The 14112-nt window shown below is 45.3% G+C and overlaps 1 protein-coding gene across 1 annotated transcript; it reads right to left on the bottom strand.

Annotated features, from left to right (window-relative positions):
* Positions 1-12939: 12939 nt before the first annotated feature.
* On the bottom strand, positions 12940-13890 carry OR1K1 (olfactory receptor family 1 subfamily K member 1). The gene has a single exon (XM_077850405.1). The coding sequence runs from the start codon at positions 13888-13890 to the stop codon at positions 12940-12942; it is 951 nt and encodes a 316-aa protein (XP_077706531.1).
* Positions 13891-14112: the final 222 nt, after the last annotated feature.

Raw genomic sequence — 14112 nt, 5'->3', positions numbered from 1 at the left:
AGTTTGCCAACGTACAGTATAACACCCAGTGCTCAGGTCCCTAGGCCTCTTGAAGCTGTTTCACCTCTGCAACGGAAACAACAGCTGCTTCACCTCTTCTGTGCTGGTGATTCTGAAACTGTGGTCCCACAGCACAGGCATCAGCTTCACTGGGCAACTTGTTTGAAATGCAGATTCTCAGGCATCACCCTGGACCAACCATCTCAGGAATTCTGGGAGTGGCCCAGTACACTATAAGCCCCCCAGGTGGCTCTGAGGCTGCTCAAGTGTGGGACTCACTGATCTCTGGATTCAGGTGAGTGACAGTGGTGATGACAGAAGCGCTTCCTTATTTGAGTCAGGGAGGGAAGAAGTTAAAACCAAACGCTCAGAGCTCTTCTCTTCCTCTTTATGATTCTCTTTTTTAGCCATGGGACTGAGGAAAGAAACTGCTACTTGTCTCTCCCAAACCATGTCCCTGTAGTATTCCAGATTTCCCTTTCCTCCAGAACGGGAGTCCCTGAAGGCACAGACTATTTTCCTCCCTGCCTGTGGTATAATCACAGTCCCTCCAGGAATAACAGGCTCACATTTACTAGCTTTGTGGGCAAGATGCTGAACCCCTCTGCCTTGCTGTCCTCATCTGTGAAATGGGGATGAGGAGTATAAGTCACTTCATATAAAATATTTAGAACACAGGGATGCCTGGGGGGCTCAGTGGTTGAGCATCTGCCTTTGGCTCAGGTTGTGATCCCAGGATCCTGGGATCAAGTCCTTTAGCAGACTTCCTGCAGGGAGCCTGCTTCTCCCTCTGCTTATGTCTCTGCCTCTGTCTCTCATGAATAAGTAAATAAAAATCTTAAAAAACCCAAAATAGGGCAGCCCCGGTGGCCCAGCGGTTTGGCGCTGCCTTTGGCCTAGGGTGTGACCCTGGAGACCTGGGATTGGGTCCTGCATCGGGCTCCCTGCATGGAGCCTGCTTCTCCCTCTGCTTGTGTCTCTGCCTCTCTCTATCATGAATAAATAAATAAAACTTTAAAAAAAAATAATGCTTTGGTCCACTGAATACCAGTAGCCTTTCAAGGTAGGAAATAAATAGTAGTTACTATTTATTTCTTCAGACATGAAGAAACCAAGATTTAGTAGGGTGTAAGGGACTACACCAGCTTGTGGGCAGGGCAGGGTTTAAAATCTGGTCTATGTAGTTCCAAAATTTGCATCATTTCCACAATGTCATGTCAGTTCTGGGTGGAGAAAGCAAATGATCAAGTGACAACAAAACAGATCAGTTTTAAAAAGAAAAAGTAGGGGCACCTGGGTGGCTCAGTTGGTTAAGCATCCGACTCTTGATTTCGGTTCAGGTCATGATGTCACGGTCGTGAGTTTAAGCCCAGCTTTCAGCTGTGTGCTCAGTGGGGAGTCTGCTTGGGGATTCTCTCTCTCCCTCTGCCTCTCACTACTGCTCTCTCAAATGAGCTCTCTCAAGGTGCATGAATCTTAAAAACAAAAAAGAGAACATGGAGAGAATAGTTTGGAGGAAGAAAATTAGAGAATTTTTTAAAAATATATTTATTTATTCATGAGACACACACACACACACACACACAGGCAGAGACACAGGCAGAGGGAGAAGCAGGCTCCACGCAGGGAGCCTGATGTGGGACTCGATCCCCAGATCCAAGGATCATGCCATGAGCCAGAGGCAGATGCTCACCCACTGAGCCACCCTGGTGCCCCTGGGGAGAGAATTTAAAGAGAAAAAGGAGTTAAGCTTGGTGGAGCCCGGTTCCCTGGTCCAGCCTGTGTTTCTCATCAGAACCTCCACCCATCTGGGCTGTGGCTGGGACTTACCAGGAGCCCCTGCTGAGGGGTCCTCCCCTTCCTGCCAGGACTCCACAGAGTCCTTCACCCCCAAAGTCTGTCTGGTGTGTCCCCCCAGAACCATACTGCCAGTCCATGTCCACTGCAGGTGGCAGTGATCCAGGGAACCGTGGACGTGAGCTCTAGCTCTCTTAGCACCTCTGTGTTCCCTTAGACAAACTTCTTCCTCTCCCCAGGCCTTAGTTCACCATTTGTAAAATAAGAGGTAAATTATATGCTCCTTTAAGACCTGTTGGGCTCTCAACTTTTATGAATTAACGCATTTTTAAAAATCACCTTTTATTTTGAAAACTTTAAAAACTACAGGAAAATCAAAAGAGTATTATAGTTAATACCTATATGCCCTTCACTTAGTTTTATTTTATTTTATTTTTTATTTATTTATATTTTTTTCCTTCACTTAGTTTTACCAATAACATTTTACTGCTAGCATTTTGCTACACTTGCTATATCTCTGTTTGTTGTAGAACCTTGGTAAGTCTTTCCTGTGTCTTCAGGAAGGAGCAGTCATACCACTGCATGTGCTTCAATGGGTTATGGCAAAATTGGTTAATAAAGTTTTGAGAGGAGGGGCACCTGGGTGGCTCAGTGGTTGAGCGTCTGCCTTTGGCTCAGGGCGTGATCCTGGGGTCCTGGGATTGAGTCCCACATGGGGCTCCCTGCAGGGAGCCTCCTTCTCCCTCTGCCTGTGTCTCTGCCTCTCTCTGTGTCTCTCATGAATAAATAAATAAAATCTTAAAAAAAAGAAAAAAAATTTTTTGAGGGGGGCACCTGATGGCTCAGTCAGTTAAGTGTCCAACTCGTGATTTCGGCTCAGGTCATGATCTCAGGGTTGAGACCCATGTAGGGCTTCTCACTCAGTGAGGAGTTATCTGGCGATTCTCTCCCTTTCTCTCTACCCCTCCTCCAATTCACACACTTTTTCCCTAAAATAAATCTTGAAAAATCTTGAGGACTTGATGCCTAACTTCAGCAAAAATTGGCCATGGCTTTGGTTTTCCCACCCGTCTAGTGTGATAACAGTAGTTTGCATGACAGGCCCATGAATTAATACCAGTACCGTTCTTAGCACTTTGGTTAGCACATAGAAATGTCTTAGTAAGTTATCTACTGTTGTTTTCGTGCTATTATTCTGTTTTTAGTTTAATGAAAAATTTAAGGATTTCCTTAAGTGTGTGACGTGGAAGTCCTGGTGGCTTGAATGACCTTGTCTCTCTTTCCTGTAGCGTGGCCCCATCTTCGGCATGTGTGGCTGCCCCCGTTGAATTGTAAGGATTTGTTGACACAAAATACTATGAAGTATATATATATATATATATATATATTTTTTTTTCACTATGAAGTATTTGGAGTCAGGGACTGTGTCTTATCATTTCTGGTTTCTGATCGAAGTTGAGGGAAGTGCATGTTGGCTGCTTCAGTGGGGGAAAATTCTCAAGGCTGACATAGGCTGGGATTCATAGGAGGGTAGAGGACTGTTATATCGCTTTTCCAGAAATGCTGCATATTTTTTGGTTAGAGGTGTACTACCTGTGTTCCCTGAGAACCAGATTACAAATTGAAATTAAACCCTCAGCGCTGCAGAAGAGGAAATGCCAGTTGTAACTTGGAGTTTGGCCACATGGCGGCAGCAGAGGAGAGGGAAAGAATAGTTTTACTGCTGCTAAACCCAGCCCACAAACTTTGGGTTTAGGGGCTGAAGGTGATACCTACCACCATGTACTAGTCATTTTAGAGACCTTGCTTTTAGAAAAGAGAACCAGAAAATAGTACCTGCACACCCTTTGTTAAGGAGTAACAGAGCAAACAAAATATTATTTGGTAAATACAATGTGTGTACTCTTGAACTTCAAATTATGGTCAAAGCTTAGAGATAAACTGGCCCAAGAAGAGAAGAGGAAGGCAGGGGCACCCACAAGTCCCAAATGGAGAGTCCCAAGCTCCCTAGTTCAGAGCACAGGATTTGTGTTCAAATCGTAATCCTATCATTTATCCCCAATGATTTTTTTTTTGTTCCTAACCTGTGATGGTGCACGTGACAAACATATATTGAGACTTACTAGGTGCCAGGTCTAAGCACTTTATTTTTTATTTTTTTTATTTTAATTTCATTTTTTTTTTAAGTAAACTCTACTGCCAACATGGGGCTTGAACTCATGATCCACAGTCACATGCTACACTGACTGAGCCAGCCAGGCACCCCTAATTCTAAGCACTTTATATGTATTTTCTTGGATAATTCTCATAACAACCCCAGAGAGATATTATTATCCTCATTTATAGTTAAACAGTTTGCCTGAGGTCAACCAGCCAGTGAAGAATGATGTCAAGACTTTATCCCAGGAACTCAAAGTTCAGAAGTCAGTACTGCTCGCAGCCTTACCTACGCACAGGCTATGACGATGTCCACCCAAAAAAGCTGCTGGGAAGAGAGGAGGGGTGATTTTCCCGTGGTTGGTGTTATGGACTGAGCTAGCTAAGACACTGATTCCTAGTAATTTCCATACATTTAAGAGAGGAGAGGGGAATAGGATACCTCAAACTTATTTCTAAAGAGAGTTGGTAAATAATCCCAGAATCCCCTGCCCTCTGGAGTTCATGGTAGACCTTATTGTCCGTCTCGTCCAGGGTTGTGTATTTCCTATAGCCTTCGTGTTACCTCTGAACACTTCTTACTAACTACAGCCTTTCTTTTTTTTTAATTTAAAAGTTTTTTAAAATTCAATTTGCCAACCTATAACACCCAGTGCTCATCCCATCACGTGCCCTCCTTAGTGCCTGTCACCCAGTTACCCCATCCCCCAACTCTCCTCCCCATCTGCAACCCTGTGTTTGTTTCCCAGAGTTAGGAGTCTCTCATGGTTTGTCTTCCTTCTAATTTTTCCCCACTCAGTTTCCCACCCCACCTTCCTTTATGGTCCCTTTCCCTATTTCTTATATTCCCCGTATGAGTGAAAGTATAGAATAATTGTCTTTCTCCGGTTGACTTATTTCACTCAGAATAATGCATAATACCCTCCAGTTCCATCCACGTCAACCATTTACATGTCTGTAAATGGTGGGTATTCTTCCTTTCTGATGACTGAGTAATATTCCATTGTATGTATAGACCACATCTTCTTTATCCATCATCTTTCGATGGACACCGAGGCTCCTTCCACAGTTTGGCTATTGTGGACATTGCTGCTATGAACATCGGGGTGCAGGTGTCCCGGCGTTTCATTGCATCTGTATCTTTGGGGTAAATCCCCAGCAGTGCAATTGCTGGGTCGTAGGGCAGCTGGATCTATTTTTAACTCTTTGAGGAACCTCCACACAGTTTTCCAGAGTGGCTGCACCAGTTCACATTCCCACCAACAGTGCAAGAGGGTTCCCTTTTCTCTGCATCCTCTCCAACATTTGTGGTTTCCTGCCTTGTTAATTTGCCCCATTCTCACTGGTGTGAGGTGGTATCTCATTGTGGTTTTGATTTGTATTTCCCTGATGGCCAGTGACGCGGAGCATTTTCTCTTGTGCTTGTTGGCCATGTCTCTGTCTTCCTCTGTGAGATTTCTCTTCATGTCTTTTGTCCATTTCATGATTGGATTGTTTGTTTCTTTGCTGTTGAGTTCCATAAGTTTTTTTAAAAATATTTTATTTATTCATGAGAGACACAGAGAGAGAGAAAAAAGCAGAGACACAGGAAGAGGGAGAAGCAGGCTTCATGCAGAACCCCGACATGGGACTCCATCTCGGGACTCCAGGATCATGCCCTGGGCCAAAGGCAGGCGCTAAACCGCTGAGCCACCCAGGGATCCCCAGTTTCATAAGTTCTTTATAGATCTTGGAAACTAGCCCTTTATCTGATACGTCATTTGCAAATATCTTCTCCCATTCTGTAGGTTGTCTTTTAGTTTTATTCACTGTTTCTTTTGCTGTGCAGAAACTTTTTATCATGATGAAGTCCCAGTAATTAATTTTTTAATAATAAATTTATTTTTTATTGGTGTAAAATTAACCAACATACAGAATAACACCCAGTGCTCATCCCGTCAAGTGCCAGTAATTCATTTTTGCTTTTGTCTCCCTTGCCTTCCTAGATGTATCTTGCAAGAAGTTGCTGTGGCCAAGTTTAAAAAGGCTGTTGCCTGTGTTCTCCTCTAGGATTTTTTTTTTTTTTTTGGAGTTCAATTTGCCAACATTTAGCATAACACCCAGTGCTCATCCCATCAAGTGCCCCCCTCAGTGCCCGTCACCCAGTCACCCCCACCACCCGCGCACCTCCCTTTCCACCACCCTTTGTTCATTTCCCAGAGTTAGGAGTCTCTCATGTTTTGATGGATTCTTGTGTCACATTTAGATCTTTCATCCATTTTGAGTTTATCTTTGTGTCTGGTGAAAGAGAATGGTCTAGTTTCATTCTCCTGCACGTGGCTGTCCAAGTTTCCCAGCACCATTTATTGAAGAGACTGTCCTTTTTCCAGTGGATAGTCTTTCCTGCTTTGTTGAATATTAGTTGACCACAGAGCTGAGGGTCCACTTCTGGGTTCTCTATTCTGTTCCATTGATCTATGTGTCTGTTTTGTGCCAGGACCACACTGTCTTGGTGACCACAGCTTTGTAGTACAACCTGAAATCTGGCATTGTGATGCCCCCGGCTCTGGTTTTCTTTTTCAATATTCCCCTGGCTATTCGGGGTCTTTTCTGATTCCACACAAATCTTAGGATGATTTGTTCCAACTCTCTGAAGAAAGTCCATGGTATTTTGATAGGGATTGCATAACATGTGTAAATTGCCCTGGGTAGCATTGACATTTTCACAATATTAATTCTTAATTCTTCCAACCCATGAGCTTGGAATATTTTCCCATCTCTTTATGTCTTCCTATTTTTAACTTCTTGAGAAACCTCCATACTGTTTTCCAGAGTGGCTAAGCACAGCTTTTCTTTTTCTTTCTTTCTTTTTTTTTTTAAATGACCAAAATTTATTTATTTATTTATTTTTAAAATCTTTTTTTTTAATTTTTATTTATTTATGATAGAGAGAGAGAGAGAGAGAGAGAGGCAGAGATATAGGCAGAGGGAGAAGCAGGCTCCATGCACCGGGAGCCTGACGTGGGATTCGATCCTGGGTCTCCAGGATCGTGCCCTGGGCCAAAGGCAGGCGCTAAACTGCTGCACCACCCAGGGATCCCCTATTTATTTATTTTTAATAATAAATTTATTTTTTATTGGTGTTCAATTTGCCAACATACAGAATAACACCCAGTGCTCATCCCCTCAAGTGCCCCCCTCAGTGCCCGTCACCCATTTCCCCCCACCCCCCCGCCCTCCTCCCCTTCTACCACCCCTAGTTCGTTTCCCAGAGTTAGGAGTCTCTATGTTCTGTCTCCCTTTCAAGTACAGCTTTTCTAAAGGCAAGGATGCATTCTCCCTTTTGGCAATCTCAAGTTTTATAGGATTTAGGACAAAGATTCTGTGAGTGTGCCTTGGAGACCATCTGCATCAAAATCACCTAAGGTGCTTATTAAAAATGCAGTCCCAGCCCTCATTCCTGACCTGCCAATGCAGGATGTCTGGGGGGGAGGGTAGAATATTCATTTTACATATATATGCTGGGTGATTCTGATGCATGGCAAATAGATTTGGAGTAAGAACAAGGTGAGGGGAGGGCTTTTATTGTTCTTCATTTCATCCCAGAGCAAGCTCTTCATTCAAATACTGATTCTACCACTGTGTAGCTTGGAGCCGTGGGCAAGTTATCTCCCTGAGCTGCAATTTCCTTTTCTGGTAATGATGTGTGCTGCACGGTATTTTTATTAGGATTAAGTGGTAGGATGAATGCAAAGCCACTGCACCAAATCTGGCATATCATTAGGTAGCTTCCTACCTTGTCACTGTGGTTTTTGAGGTCTGGGGTTACTAGATTTCATGGGGTGTGTGGTGATGGTCTTGGTCATAGTTTGACCAAATGTCAATTGTTGTGTGATCCTTGGAGAGAGGAAGGGGTAGAGATGGTGTCTGGGTGTGAGTGTGTGTGTGGGGAGGTGTCTGCATACTTGCCAAACAGAGGGTTACTTGGCTAATTTTGCTCATCTTATTTTTCCAGACTTTGTCAATTCCAGTTTCCCTTCCCGCTGCGTTCTAGTGTGGTTTGTATTTTGAGTGTGGGAATGAGTATAAAGTCTCCAAAGAAAGCGGCCAAGAGATGAACCTGACTTTCTGCAAAGAGAAAGTGATTATGAGAACTGAAAGGGAGAGCCATGACTCCTACTTCCAGGCACTCCTAGCCCAGTAGAAAAGCATAACTTATACTCTCAAAGAATCCTCAGTAGATTCATGCTCAGGACAAGAGTATCAGTTCCCAAAAGCAAACAGAGAAAGCAAGTATGCCTTGGTAGATGAATCCTTGAGACATTGAAGGGACTGGGGCATGCTGTGCTGGAGAAGAAGGCAGCTATCAGAAATAGCTCTGGGAGCTTCATCAGCTTGCGATTACTATGTAACACATCACCCCAAAAACTCAGTTGCTTAAAACATGCATCATTTCTTTTCTTTTTTAAAGATTTTTATTTATTTATTCATGAGAGAAACACAGAGAGAGACAGAGACCTAAACAGAGGGAGAAGGAGGCTCCTCATGGGGAGCCGGCTATGAGACTTGATTGATCCCTGAACCCGGGATCATGCCCTGAGCTAAAGGTAGACGCTCAACCACTGAGGCACCCAGGTGTCCCTGCATCATTTATTTTCACACCTGTGTCTCTGGGACAGCTGGATCCTGGTTGATCTTGGCTGTGCTGCTCTTGCATCTACAGTTTAGGGGGAGGTTCTGCTCTATGCTTGTCTTACCTGGGTCACCTTGACTGGAGCAACTCTGCTCCATGTGTCTTTTATCCTCCTTTGGTGGCCTGTGGGCTAACTGAGCCTGTCCTCATAAAAATGAAAGAATCACAAGAGAACAAAGCCAATATCACAGCTACTTTTCATACCTGTGTCTTGCCTCCTGATGTTCTATTGACAAAGCAAGTTGTGTGGTTGACCCCAGAGTCATGGAGGGCAAAATTATGTGGTCAAGGGCCTGGGTTCAGGGATGGGTGAACTGGGGCCATTGATGTAATTAGCCAGATTCCTCCATGATTTCCCTCAACTTCTCTCCCTTTACTCCTGATCTCAAGTCATTGCTCCCTCTATGATGCTGCTTTAGCACTTTTCTATCTTCTGGCTTGGACCATAATCTGTACTGCCATAATGTATGTGAGTGTAAGAACTGTGTGCATGGTCCTGGCACCCAGCAAGTAATAGTGAGAAAGAGAGAAGATAGTAAACAAGGGAGAAAGTAAGAACCAGGGACAGAAAAGAGAAAACAAAAGAAGCACGTAAAAGTACAGGGAGTGGAGGAAGCAAACAGAAAGAGATATGAATAGGGTGTGTTAGGGAGTCATCTGAACTAAGCTGCCAGCTCTATCAGTTTCTTGGAATATTGGTCTATCCCAAGTATCTTAAAGCAGCCAAATCTGCATTGAGAAAGAGTCTTGTGTTTTTATTTTTTGTGTGTTCTGGTTGCATTTTCGCTGTGGCAGCCTTTGCATGAAAGGTTATATAAGCTTATAGAAATTTCCTTTGTACCCATAAAAGGAGTAGTCAATGTACCATTTCTGATCAGAGCCTCTTTCACTCCTGAGATCTCTCCAATTGCTGTACCTTTGAAACGAGTGCTGAGTTACTTTATAATGTGTGAAGATTACATTAGAAATAAGGGTGTAGAGGGAGACTCAAATTGTTTTGAAAGGCAATTATTTATTTATTTATTTATTTATTTATTTATTTATTTATTTTTGGGTGAGGTGGGTCATAGTGCTCCATGTTATTTTGAATAAACTGAAAAGTTGAAAATATTGATGGTGGGAGGGTGGGCTAGACTGCTTTCGAAATGACCAGAAGTCATTTCAGGACGAACTCAGGAATATGGTGGGGAAGAAGCAGGCTTCCATCGTGTTGCATAAAGACTCTCAGAAGAGGGACTGCAAACCCTCTTGAGCTGCAGCAGCCTCACTGGAATAAGCGTAAACTTCTAAGGGAACAGCCTAGGAACACAAAATAATATCATTTGCATGTGTTTTGCTTGAGGTGTTTAAAATTGGTCTCTTTATATTTCATGGGGGGAAAGGTCCAGGGAAATATTCTTTGATGGATTTAAAAACTCCTTTGCAGTCTTTCTGGAGATCGGGGAAGTATTTATCTTCTTGTCTTCAGGTCAATGTCAGCTGCTGGGTCTACCTGAAGTAAAGTAAAAAGCCAGATCTAGGAGGAGTAGGCTGGGAATGGGGCCCTGGGACCCACATGCCTGGTGACTGAGGCTATTTACATGCCCACCATTCTCTTCTCTTGCCTATCCTTCTGGGGGTCTGGAAGTAGAACACCCATCCAGGGTGTGGCCAGCCCTTTGAGATGATGCCTGACAGGATGACCAGGGCATGGCCAGTGGCCCAGAAGAAGGGAGTATTGGTAATTTCCCAAACCCCACTGTGCCCCTCTCCCCTTATACAGAAACATTGCTTGGAAGATCAGAAGACAGACAAAGCAACAGCATATCACATACATATTCTCTGTGTCAGGTTCCTAGAGACACCGAGAGAACTCAGACACACCTCACGACACACCCTATTCCCTAGGATGGGACTGATGGGGCAGGTGTGGAATGGTTGATGAGCATCATGACCAGTATGTCTGTGCAACTTTAGAGAAGGCAGAGGGAGGAAGTGGGCTGTGAAGCAAAGTACAGGCTATCAATGGAGTAGCAAAGACCTGGCATCGCAGCATGGGAAGATAATCTGGGGAGTGGCAGAGGAAGGGGGATCAGGAAAGAGCGACCTCAGTGTCATTGCAGGGCTGGGCTATGGGGTTTGGCAGGCTGAGCAGGGAGGCTGAAGGTGGCCGCTAAGTGTATGTGAACCTGGGCAGGTTTCTTGACCGCTCAGGGCCTCATTCCCCCAGTTTATCAAATGCAGGGATTGGATTAGATTGAGGGCCGCTCAAGGAGGTGAAAGAGAGGCATCAAGGAGGTGGAGAAGGTGACACTTTGACTCTTACCTCACCTCTGCTGTGCTGCTTTTTTTCCCTTCAGTTTTTTTTTAAAAGACTTCATTTATTTATTCATGAGAGACATAGAGAGAGAGGCAGAGATGTAGGCAGAGGGAGAAGCAGGCTCCCTGAAGGGAGCCCGATGTGGGACTCCATCCCAGGACTCCAGGGTCATGCCCTGGGCCAAAGGCAGGTGCTCAGTGGCTGAGCCACCTAGGCGTCCCTCCCCTTTGAGTTTTCTATATGATGCTTCTGAGTAAGATTTCATTAGAAAAAAAGAGTGTTTTTTTAAAAAAAATTTTTTTGTTTTGTTTCATTTTGCTAAAACTGATAAAGATCTTTAAGCTCCCTTTTCGATCTAAACAGCATAGTGTAGCACGTCCAGCACCAGGTGGTGGCAGGCTTGTGAGTAGGGGCTGGAAAGGCCCAGGCTGTAAGCCAGGACTGCTACAGCCTTCCTCCTCCTGCCTGGAAGGGGAAGAGCACCAAAGGAGAGGATGGGGGGTGTTGGGGAGGGGATGTGGATATGTTGGAGAGACATAGGCATAAAAAAATAAACCTATTTGGGAAAAAAATTGAGCATACCATGAAGCCTTTCAGGCCCCAGATATGTCCTCACTTGAGCCAGTGTACCTGCTCCAGTCTGGGATTTCTTCTTCCAAGTTCTTCCACCGAGGCCGCCAGACCTGGGGTCTGGATTCTGTGGGGACCAGCTAAAATACATCTGAGCGGGACACCTGGATGGGTCAGCCGTTGACCATCTGCCTTCAGCTCAGGTCATGGTCCTGGGGTTCTGGGATTGAGTCCCACATCAGGCTCCTGCAGGGAGCCTGCTTCTCCCTCTGCCTATGTCTCTGCCTCTCTCTGTCTCTCATGAATAAATAAGTAAAATCTTAAATATATATATATATATATACCTGAGCAACTCTCAGTAGCGGAAGGGCTTGTTCTGGTTCTGCTACTGACTAGCTGCCATCTTGGAGCCTCAGAGTCCTCATTCACAAAGTGGCCATAAGAATACCCATGCTTTGGGGCACCTGGGTGGCTCAATTGGTTGAGTGTCTGCCTTCAGCTCAGGTCATGATCCCAGGGTCCTGGGATCATGTGTTGGGCTCCCTGCTCAGTGGGGAGTCTGCTTCTCCTTCTCCCTCCATCTCTCCCCATGGCTTGTGCTCGCTCTCTCTTAAATAAATAAAATCTTAAAAAGAATACCCATGCTTTGCACAGGTAAAAGCAAATGAAGCATTATTGGCACATGATAAAGACTTCCATCTGTTTTTATCTGTCCCTAATGCCTGTAGCCCATCCCTTCTTCTCTGTGTTGCTTGATTTCATTAATTATAATGCGTGTCCATGGCATGCTCCTTCTATAGCATTCCTGGTGTAGCCCAGCCGGTGGCATAGTAAACAAGTATAAGAACAAAGATTTCAAAATATGAGCAGCTTATTAGCATAAAAATACGGTCATTTATTCATCTCAGATGTCCAGAGTGCTTCCTACATACCAGACTGGGTTCACTGGGAGAGGTCAACCCCTTGACACATGGGTTTGTGAACTTTTATTCGTGTTCCAGACAATTAAGAAGTCAATTATTTAGAAATACATGATGATGTGATGGAAAACAAGGTGCCAATCTCCCCAAAGCAAGACCAGAGGATATGCACCGTCCTTTGTAGCTTTAGGACATCAAAAATGGTAGCATGCCTGGGATTGAATGTTGGCAGAAGAAATGATGTGGCAGAAAGGGCCAAGTTTTGCCACCTAAAAATTATGGAAGCTTGGAAAAGTCTTTTCTCGTCTTTGAATCCAGTTTCCTCATCTATGAAACTGGATTGTAATATCCACTTCCCTGGTTTTTGTGAGAATAACATGAAATCAGGCAAGGTTCTACTTCATAACAGGTGCCTGGAGAGTGATAACTATCATGATGATTTTGGAAAAAGCACAGAGCAGATGATTCACATCCATGAATTGTCCCTGTGGGCGATGTAGTTTGTCCTCGGTGGGGTCCAAGGCTTAGGAGTCACTAGAGGAGATCCTTCTTCCAGTGAAAAGTGATCGGAGCGCCCCCTGCATGTCGCGGTTCCGGAAGCTGTAGATAACAGGGTTTAGCATAGGGGTGACTACAGTGTACATGACAGTGGCCACACGGCCCCGCTCTGCCTCATACCGGGATGTGGGCTGGAAGTAGACCGCAATGACTGTCCCATAGAAGAGGCCCACCACTGCCAGGTGGGAGCCACAAGTGGACACAGCGCGGAGCCTCCCAGAGGCTGAGGGCAGCCGGAGCACTGCAGCTGCGATGGCCCCATAGGAGGCAAGAATTAGCAGGAAGGGAGTGACCACCACTGCGGCGCCCTCAGTGAAGATGAGCAGCTGGATGTGGCGGATGTCAGAGCAAGAGAGCCTAAGAATAGGCTGGTGATCACAGAAGAAGTGCGGCACTTGGTGGGAGGCACAGAAGGACAGGCGGGCCATAAACAGGATATGCAGGAGGGAGTGGAGGTGGGACACCAGCCATGCAGTCCCCACCAGGGCTGTGCACATAGCCCGGGACATTCTTGTGGCATAGTGGAGGGGGTGCCGGATGGCCACATAGCGGTCATAGGCCATGGCGGCCAGGAGACAGCTGTCAGTTACACCCAGGGCAAAGAAGAAGTACATCTGGGTCAGGCAGCCCGCCAGGGAGATGGAGCGGTCGTGGGCCAACAAGTTGGCCAACATTTTGGGCACAGTGACAGAGGTAAAGCAGAGGTCGGCAAAGGACAGATGGGCCAGCAGGAAGTACATGGGTGCATGAAGGGCTGGGCTGGCCTGGATGGCAGCCACAATGAGTCCATTACCCAGGATACCTGCCACATACAGGGCCAAGAATAGCACAAAGAGAGGCTGCTGCTGTCCAGGACTTGTTGTCAATCCCAATAGGATGAACGGGGCTCCCTCTGAGGACTCATTGGCAGCATCCATGGCTGGGCTGGTTCTTTACCTAGAACCACAGGGGTTCCTTTCTACTGCTTGGTCACCTCCCCAGTGTCTAAGGAAAAAGGCGGAAAGCAACTACATTTCTCAAGGCTTCCTGGAAATGGGGAAAATTGTGGGTTTAGAATCAGACAGCCCTGGTATTATACATGTGTGTGACTGTGGGCAGATCATGTTATTGCCCTGAACCTTCTTCTCTTCTGGCCTCAG

The sequence above is a fragment of the Canis aureus genome, chromosome 16 (assembly GCF_053574225.1).
Source record: "Canis aureus isolate CA01 chromosome 16, VMU_Caureus_v.1.0, whole genome shotgun sequence".
Classification (NCBI taxonomy): Eukaryota; Metazoa; Chordata; class Mammalia; order Carnivora; family Canidae; genus Canis; species Canis aureus.
This window is presented reverse-complemented; position numbering and strand designations above follow the sequence as displayed.

What these genes read in the sequence shown, in the direction of transcription:
- OR1K1 (XM_077850405.1), bottom strand. Translation starts at nt 13,890, where the DNA reads ATGGATGCTGCCAATGAGTCCTCAGAGGGAGCCCCGTTCATCCTATTG.